The 9,345-nt window shown below is 37.5% G+C and overlaps 1 protein-coding gene across 3 annotated transcripts in view; it reads left to right on the top strand.

Annotated features, from left to right (window-relative positions):
• The window catches only part of ZNF512 (zinc finger protein 512), a 33,225-nt gene continuing 23,880 nt past the window's right edge, over window positions 1-9,345 (top strand). Inside the window, exons 1-2 of one of the 3 annotated variants that reach the window (XM_072767959.1) lie at window positions 1-173; window positions 718-776. In XM_072767959.1, the coding sequence (XP_072624060.1) occupies window positions 144-173; window positions 718-776 (89 nt within the window). In that variant the 5' untranslated portion in view covers window positions 1-143. Of the gene's footprint in view, window positions 174-670; window positions 777-9,345 lie in introns of all 3 variants that reach the window. The other 2 variants (XM_072767958.1, XM_072767957.1) reach the window with 2 other exon arrangements.

The following is a 9,345-nucleotide window of genomic DNA, read 5'->3' as shown; positions in this document are numbered from 1 at the left end:
CTCGGAAGCTGCCAGGCGGAAGTAGACGTTCAGACTTGGGATTGGCGGCGCCGACTGCACATCCGGGAGAGGAGAGGGGAGCGGAAGTGGCGTTGGTCTGGCCGGAGCCCTTGGATGGATTTGTTAGGCGTGGAGAGGGAGTGATGTCTTCCAGACTCGGTGCAGTACCCGCCGTGAGTTTCTCAGTTTGACCGTTATGCTTTACGGGGAGCGCTGTGGAGCCCGCAGCACGCGGTCCCTTGCTTTTGTCCCATGCTCAGAATTGGTTTTCTCAGAGCCCATCATAGGCCCCACCCTTCTAGGTCAGATCTACCTGTCTCCCTCTTTTCCCCCCCACTTATCGCTGACTTGTTCCCCACCTCTCTGGACTCAGTTTCTCGCCAGATTGCTATTAATTTCTATTCCTTTTGTATACCCAGTACCTTCCATATCCGTTGTCCTCACTTTTCGCCTCCCTTTAGAATCTTTACCTGGGACAGGGCTTTGGGAATGGGGGAGATGATAGACTACGGTGTTGTCACCTGCCTTAACTCAGTTGGAAGACAAGACAGCACACTCTCCTTAAGAGGTCTTGCCTTTTTCCGTTTGAGGTAACTGCCAGGGGAGAGCTTCATTTCGTCTGGGCACAGGGGGATTTCTTTCTTTCTTTTTTTTTTTCTTTTGTGGTAAGGGTTCAGAGGTTCCTAGCAATTCACTCATGTGCTTGCGATTTGCTAGACGCCGGAACCCACATCCTTTAAGCAGCAGAGGAGCACGAAGATCGTGGGAGCTAAGAAGTAAGTGAGATTTTCTGGGGTTCATTGACTTTTGAGCGTTTGAATGTGGCCAGTGTGGTTGAGGAACTGAATTTTTCATGGTATTTAATCTTAAGTTTAAATAGCCACCTGTAGCTAGTGCCTACCTGATAGGACAGTGGAGATCTAAACCTAATGTAGGGGAGAAGAACCTAGCTTGCAAAGAAAAGCACAAATTATATTAAAAATGGAATGTATGACTTAGTGTACCTTGCATGTCCTCAGACATCAAATATATACTCATGAATACATTGATGAACAAGGGAAGGATGGATAAAAATGGTTGTAAGAAATCCTTTTATTTTCATACTGTTTGGCTTTAAGACTGGTTCATTATTTTGTAGACTGACTGTGCTAACCTTTTCCGTTTTTGTTAGTATGAAAGGGATTCTTATTAACTAGATACTCTTTGGAAGGAATTAATTCAGATAATATTTGCTGAATATCTGTTATGTGCCAGCTGTGTAGTAGGTTAGATATGCAGATAAAACACAGAATACTCTAAAAGGGGAGATAGGCAAATACATCAACATGATTCAGCGTAAGTAAATATTTTTAAATAGGAATTTAATATAGCATTTGGGGAAGGGGAGTGATAGTTCAGAATGGAAGAGTTGCCAGAGCAAGTTACTCCTAAACAGGCTTGAAAGTTATTATTCCTTAATAATGCAGTTAGCCAGAAAGAAAAGGTATTTCTTCATAGAGAAATAGAATGTGTGAACAGCTAAAAGCATTAAATGGAATAGCAAGTGGGTAATGGTTAAAAAAAATAAAAAGATTAATAGGTCCTTATCTTTAATCTGAATCAAAATCATTGGAATTAGGGCATAGGAATCCTTTTTTTTTTTTTTTAAGATTCATTCATTCATTCATTCATTCATTCGAGACAGAGAGATGCAGAGACATAGGCAAGGGGAGAAGCAGGTTCCCTGCAAGGAACCTGATGCAGGACTTGATCCCAGGATCCTGGGATCATGTCCTGAGCCGAAGGCAAATGCTCAACTATTGAGCCATCCAGGCGTCCCAGGAATCCTTTCTAACTGACTTTCTAGGAGATTGTGGAGTTTGAGAACCATTGGTGAGAGGTGAGACCAGAAGGGACTAGAGAATGAAACCCTAGAGGACATCAGCATTTAAGGATTGGGTAGGATGAACAGAGGTGGGCAACCCAGGTGGCTCAGCAGGTTAGCGCTGCCTTAGGCCCAGGGCCTGATCCCTGGGATCCAGGCCCACGTCGGGCTCCCTGTATGGGGCCAGCTTCTCACTCTGCCTGTGTCTGTGTCTCTGCATCTCTCTCTCTCTCTCAGGAATAAATAAAGTCTTTAAAAAAAAAATGAACAGAGGCTGCAAAGGAAATTGAGAAGAACAAAAATAATTTTGTAATGAAGTCTTAAGTAGTTCCACATGGAGAATGAACTAGAGTCTCTGAAAAATTCTTGATAGGGCAGAAAGGAGTTTGAAAATTGGTTAAACTTTTCACTCTTATGATTAGAAGCTGAGACTGGGGGAGAGTGCCATAGTCAACAAATTATAAAGTCACTACAATTAAGATCCTATTATTTAAAACAAAATCATTTTCTTGCCATATTTATGGAAAGGGAAGTTTAGGATTAATCTGAGATTTTGTAAGCAATCAAGTACCCTCATTTGACACGTATAACACTTGTTTTTGTTGGGTCCTTTGAAAATAAAAGATACCTAGGGGGAGTGATTTCTTAACCACGTTGATTAATTCCCAGGATGTTAATCATGCTGATCATATGAAGTATTGTTTTTTTAGTTGTTGTTGTTTTTAATGTGCTTGTGCTTATTCATGAGAAGGGATATGGGTATATTTGAGTCCTACACTGACAGTGAAGAAATTCCTATGGTTGACAGTTTACTAAGAGGAGTCAGAGGGGACTTGACTCTTATTGGCCTCTTGATACTAGCAAGTCTTGCAAGTAGAGATTTTTCCCATTGTTTTGGATGGTGGGTTTTGGTCCTAGAGTACTGCTAATTCCTGTTACAATTTTTTATATTGAGGTATCATTGAAGTACAATAGAATGCATCTTTACAGTATACATATTTAAAGCATACAGTATGATCAGCTCTTTTTTTTTACATTTTTTTTAAAGATTGTGTTTATTTATTCATGAGACACGCTGAAAAAGAGAGAGAGAGAGAGAGAGAGATTGAAAGGCAGAGACACAGGCAGAGAGAGAAGCAGGCTCCATGCAGGGAGCCTGACGTGGGACTTGATCCCGGGTCTCCAGGATCAGGCCCTGGGCTGAAGGTGGCGCTAAACCGCTGAGCCACACCGGCTGCCCTTTTTTTACATTTTTTTAATTTAAATTCAATTTGTCAACATAGAGTATAACACCCAGTGCTCATCCCATCAAGTACCCTCCTCATTGCCCATCTCCCAGTTACCCCATCCCCTCCACCAACCTCCCCTTCCTCAATCCTTTGTTTGTTTCTCAGGAGTCTCATGGTTTGTCTTCCTCTCTAATTTTTCCCACTCAATTCCCCCCTTTCCCTTATAATCCTTTTCACTATTTCTTATATTCCATGTATGAGTGAAACCATACTGATTAGCTTTGACATATGTAAATAACCATAACAGTGTCACCACAGTCCAGATAACATTTCTATCCCTCCCCCAAGTTGTTTTTGGTTCCTTTGTCATCCATTCCTTTCTCTACTCCTGTTCCCAGACAACACTGACCTTTCTTTCTGTCACCATACAGTGGTTTTCATGTTCTAGGATTTTATATAAATGAAATCAGGTAGTATGTTCTATTTTTGCATGATTTTTTTCATTCAAAATAATGGTTTTGAATGAGAACTATTTTTTATTGCTGAATAGAATTTCATTATAGATATACCATGATTTGTTTAGCCATCTTCCTTGATGGACATTTGGGTTATTTTCATTCTGGGAGTATTAAAGTAAAGCTGTTCTGAACATCCATGTGCACATCTCTGTGTGGGAAATATTTTTTTTCTTTTTCTCTTGATAAATACCTGAGATGATACTGTTTTACCAAGATATGCCATCTTAGGTTGATTGGTCATATGTCTGGAGTATGTTAAACTTTTAAAAAAATTGCCTGTTTTCCAAATTGGTGGTATAATTTTCTATTACTACCAGCAGTGTATAGGAATAAGTCTTTAATTTTAGCCAATTTTAAGGGTGTATAGTGGTGTTTCATTGTGATTTTAATTAACATTTTCCTGATGAATAATGATATAGAACATCTGTTCATGTGCTTAATTCATATATCTTCTGGGAAGTACCTGTTCATATCTTTTGCCCATTTAAAGATTTTGTTTTTGGGGTTCCTGGGTGGCTCAGCAGTTGAGCATCTACCTTTGGCTCAGGGTGTAATCCCCGAATCTGGGGATCCCGGGATTGAGTGCTGCATCGGGCTTCCTGTATGGAGCCTGCTTCTCCCTTTGTCTGTGTCTCTGCCTCTCTCTGTGTCTCTCATGAATACATAAATAAAATCTTAAAAAAGTAATAAGGATTTTGTTATTTATTTACTTGATAGAATATGAGAGAAGGAATGAACACAAGTAGGGAGAGGCGTAGAGGGAGAAGCCGACTCTTTGCCAAGCAGGAAGCCTGACTAGGGGCTTGATCCCAGGACTGGATCATGACCTGAGCTGAAGACAGAAGCTTAACCAACTGAGATACCCAAGCACCCCTCTTTGGCTCATTTAAAAAAGTTGAGTTGTCTGTCTTGCTATGGAATTGTAGTATTTTTAAAAATTATATTCTGAATACAGTATCTTTGATAGATGTGTCTTGAATATTTTCTTCTAGTCTCTGGTTTGCATTTTATTTTTCTTAGTGGTATTTGTATGTATGTATGTATGTATGTATTATTTATTTTTAAAGATTATTAGATTATTTATTTTTAAAACACTGAGCCACTCAGACATCCCTTTAATGGTGTGTTTTAAAGATCAGTAGTGTTAATCCAATCAAAAATGGGCAAAAGACATGAACAGAAATTTCACAGAGGAAGACATAGACATGGCCAACAAGCACATGAGAAAATGCTCCGCATCACTGGCCATCAGGGAAGTATAAATCAAAACCACAATGAGATACCACCTCACACCAGTGAGAATGGTGAAAATTAACAAGACAGGAAACAACAAATGTTGGAGAGGATGTGGAGAAAGGGAAACCCTCTTTCACTGTTGGTGGGAATGTGAACTGGTGCATCCACTCTGGAAATCTGTGTGGAGGTTCCTCAAAGAGTTAAAAATAGATCTGCCCTACGACCCAGCAATTGCACTGGTGGTGATTTACCCCAAAGATACAGATGCAGTGAAATGGCAGGACTCCTGCACCCCAATGTGTATAGCAGCAATGTCCACAATAGCCAAACTGTGGGAGGAGCCTTGGTGTCCATTGAAAGATGAATGGATAAAGAAGATGTGCCCTGTATATACAATGGAATATTACTTAGCCATTAGAAATGACAAATACCCACCATTTGTTTCGACGTGGATGTAACTGGAGGGTATTATGCTGAGTGAAGTAAGTCAGAGAAGGACAGACATTATATGGTCTCATTTATTTGGGGAATATAAAAAATAGTGAAAGGGATTAAAGGGGAAAGGTGAGAAAATGAGTGGGAAATATCAGTGAGGATGACAGAATATGAGAGACACCTAACTCTGGGAAACAAACAAGGGGTGGTGGAAAGGGAGGTGTGCCGGGGGTTGGGGTGACTGGGTGATGGGCACTGAGGGGGACATTTGACAGGATGAGCACTGAGTTATGCTATATGTTGGCAAGTCGAACTCCAATAAAAAAAATACAATAAATTAAAAACATTAATTAATTTTAAAAATCAATAGTTTTATTTATTTTTTAAAGATTTAATGTTTAGTTTACCAAGAAAAGGGATGAGCAGAGGGAGAGAATTCTGAGCAGACTCCCAGCTGTGTGTGGGGCCAACTTGAGGCTCTATCCCAGGACTCTGAGATCATGACATGACCTCAGCTGAAGCCACTCAATTAACCTAGCACCGAGGCGCCTTGAAGACCAACAGTTTTAATTTATCATAAAAAATAATTAAAATGTTATTTTTTCCTTCTATATGTCATGCTTTTTTTGTATGTATTTGAGAAAACCTTGCCATCCCTATTTGCAAAGATTTTCTCCTTTTCTAGACTTTTTTCTAGGTTTTACATTAGATATATAACTCGTTTAGAGTTAAGTTTTTGTGCATGGTGTATCCTAAGAATCAATGTCAATTTCTTTAAATTTTGTATATTCTGTTGTTAAGACTTTCTTTTCCTTATTCAATTGCATTGGCACCTTGGTCAGTAATTATGTAAACGTATATATGTGTGGGTCTGTTTCCGGACTTCTTATTCTGTTTTGCTGGTGTATATACCTATCTTTTTGCCAATACTAAAACTGTCTTGATACTGTGAGATTAGAGTAAGTCTTGAAATCAGATAGGGTAAGTCATCTAACTCTATTGTTCTTTTTAAAAGTTCGTTTATTTATTCTAGTTTCTTTGTCTTTTTACATAAATTCTAGAGTTAGTTTGTCAATTTCTATAAAAAGAAGCACGCTGGAGTATTGATGAGTATTATATATTGAATCAGTAGATCAGTTTGGGGAGAATTGCAATTTTAACAATACTGAGTTTTCTGACTTATGAGCATGCCATATTTTTCCTTTATTTTGATCCCTAACTTCTCTTACCAACATTCTGTAGTTTTCATTATAAAAGTCTTGGTTATCTTTTGTTTGATTTGTTCTTAGGTGTTTTTTTGTGTGTGTGTTTTTAATATTACTGTAAATAATAACTTTTAATAAGTTCATTTCTAGTTGCTTGCTGCTAGTATGTCAGTCTAGCCACAGGACTGTCAATTTTGTTGATCTTTTTAAAGAACCAGATTTTCTGTGCTGTCCTAATTCATGAATTCCTCCTCTTTGTTATATTTTTCCTTCTATTTTGGGTTTACTTTGCCCTTTGTAAGGTATCTTAAGATGAAGTCTTGTCAGGAAATTAGATTTTAAGTCTATTTTGTAATAGGAGTATTTAGAGCTTTTAAGTATCCTTCTGAGTGCCGCTTTGGTTGCAATCCACAAATTTTGATATGTGTATTTTTGTTGTTACTTTGTATTTCTCTTGTGATTTCTTTTTGACCTATGAATTATTTACAAGGAGATTATAATTTCAGGATTTATTTTTTATTTTAAGTATCTTACTGATCTTGATTTCTAATTTAATTCTGATGTGGTCAGAGAATACATGTATGATTTTCCTCTTTTTATTTTGTTAAAGATTTTATTTATTTATTAATGAGACAGAGAGAGAGATAGAGAGAGAGGCAGAGACACAGGCAGGGGGAGAAGCAGGTTCCATGGAGGGAGCCGGACATGGGGCTCGATCCTGGGTCTCCAGGATGAGGCCCTTGACTGAAGGCGGCGCAAAACCACTGAGTCACTGGGGCTGCCCGATTTTCCTCTTTCTAACTTTAGAGTTATGCTCTATCTTGTTGAATGCACAATGTCTACTTGAAAAGAATGTATATTCTGTAGCTGTTGAATGTGGTGTTCAATAAAGTGATGTCGAATAAGGTAGCTAATATTGTTGTTCAGATCTTCTATGTCTTTACTGAATTTTTGTCTAGTTCTATCACTTCCTGAAAAAAGGAAGTCTTAAAATTTCTTTCTAAGACTGTAGAATTGTTATTTTTTTGCTTTAATTCTATCAGCTTTGCTTTGTGTACTTTGATCCTCTACTGCTAGCCACATAAAATGAGGAATTGTGTCTTTGTGATGATTTGTTACTTTTATCTGTATGATATGTGTCTATTTCTATCTCTGATGATACTCTTGTCTTGAAGTCCATTGTATCTGGTATCAAAATAGCCATTTCAGACTTCTGTTTGCTGATTGTGTAGTTTAATTTTTTCATCCATTTATTTCCAGTATCTATATGTTTTTACACTGAAAGTGTGGGGACACATGGCTGGCTCAGTCGGAGGAGCATTTGACTCTTGATCTCCGGGTCACGAGTTCAGGGGCCACATTGGGTATAGAGATTACTTAAATATATTAAAAAAAAAAAAAAAAGAAAAGAAAAAAAGTCTGCCACTTTTGGCACAATTTACACTTAGTTGACCCTTGAACAACACAGGGGTTAGGGATGCTGACCACAACACAGTTGAAAATCCACTCCCCCCAAAAGTAACTATTAATAGCCTATTGTTGCTGGAAGTCTTACTGATCACATGAATAGTCAATTAACACATATTTTGTGTGTTATACATATTATATACTATGATGTTCTTACAATAAAGTAAGCTAGAGGAAATAAAATATTATTAAAATGACAAGGAAAAGGGGGCACCCGGGTGGCTCGGTGGTTGAGTGTCTGCCTTTTGCTCAGGTTGTGATCCCAGGGTCCTGAGATCAAGTCCTGCATCGGGCTCCCTGTGGGGAGCCTGCTCCTCCCTCTACCCATGTCTCTGCTTCTCTCTGTGTGTCTCATAAATAAAAAGTCTTTTTTAAAAAGTTTATTTATTTATTGACATTTACAATACTGTGCTGTATATTAAATAAAATCCATGTATAAGTGGATCCATATAGTTCAGACCCGTGTTGTTCAAGAGTATTACTAGAGTACTAGAGTATTGCCTTTTTATTCACTCTTAAACAATCTCTGACTTTTTAACTGGAGTGTTGAGACCATAAACATTTATTTTTTTATTTTTATTTTTTTTTTAACATTTAACATTTTTAAGATTTATTGAGGATTCTTGCCCAAATCTGTAGGCCATAAACATTTAAATTAATTATTGATATGGTTGGATTTAGGTCTGCCATTTTATTACATGTCTTTGTACCCTGTTTTTTGTTCCTTTATACCTTCTTTTGGATTATTTGAATATTTGGTGTCTGATTTTAGTTTACTGATTTTTGACTCTCTTTTCTCTCTCTTGTGTGTAGTGGTTGCTCTAGAAAGTATAATATACATACCTATTGTTTCATAGGGTTGAGTTAATATACTACCACTTTGCTTAAATGTAGAAGCTTTACAACCATATAGATTGTTAACCCCTGCCTGCTGACCAATAAGTTATAGCTATCATAAGTATTACATTTACATATGTTGAAAACTCTACCAGAGAATGTTAAAAATTTGTTTTAAAGAGGGTTTTCTGTTGTCGTCATTGTTAACGTATTTACCCAGCGATTTACCATTTCTTTTGCTCTTCGTGCTTAAAAATCCAGATTTCTCTTGGATATCTTTTTCCTTCATCATATCTGGAATAATTTCCATTAACATTTCTCATAAAGCAGGTCTGCTAACAACAAATTTTCGTTTTCTCTTTTTCTTGTGAAGAAGTATATCTAAGCATTATTTTCACTGAGTATAGAATTTTGGTTTGCCAAATCATTTTTCTTAGGATTTTATTTTATTTTATTTTATTTTTAAAATTTTATTTATTTATAATAGTCACACACACACACACAGAGAGAGAGAGAGAGAGAGAGAGAGAGAGGCAGAGACACAGGCAGAGGGA

Source organism: Vulpes vulpes, chromosome 8, assembly GCF_048418805.1.
Source record: "Vulpes vulpes isolate BD-2025 chromosome 8, VulVul3, whole genome shotgun sequence".
Lineage (NCBI taxonomy): Eukaryota > Metazoa > Chordata > Mammalia > Carnivora > Canidae > Vulpes > Vulpes vulpes.
The sequence above is the reverse complement of the archived record's forward strand: the minus strand, read 5'-3'. Positions and strand labels throughout refer to the sequence as shown.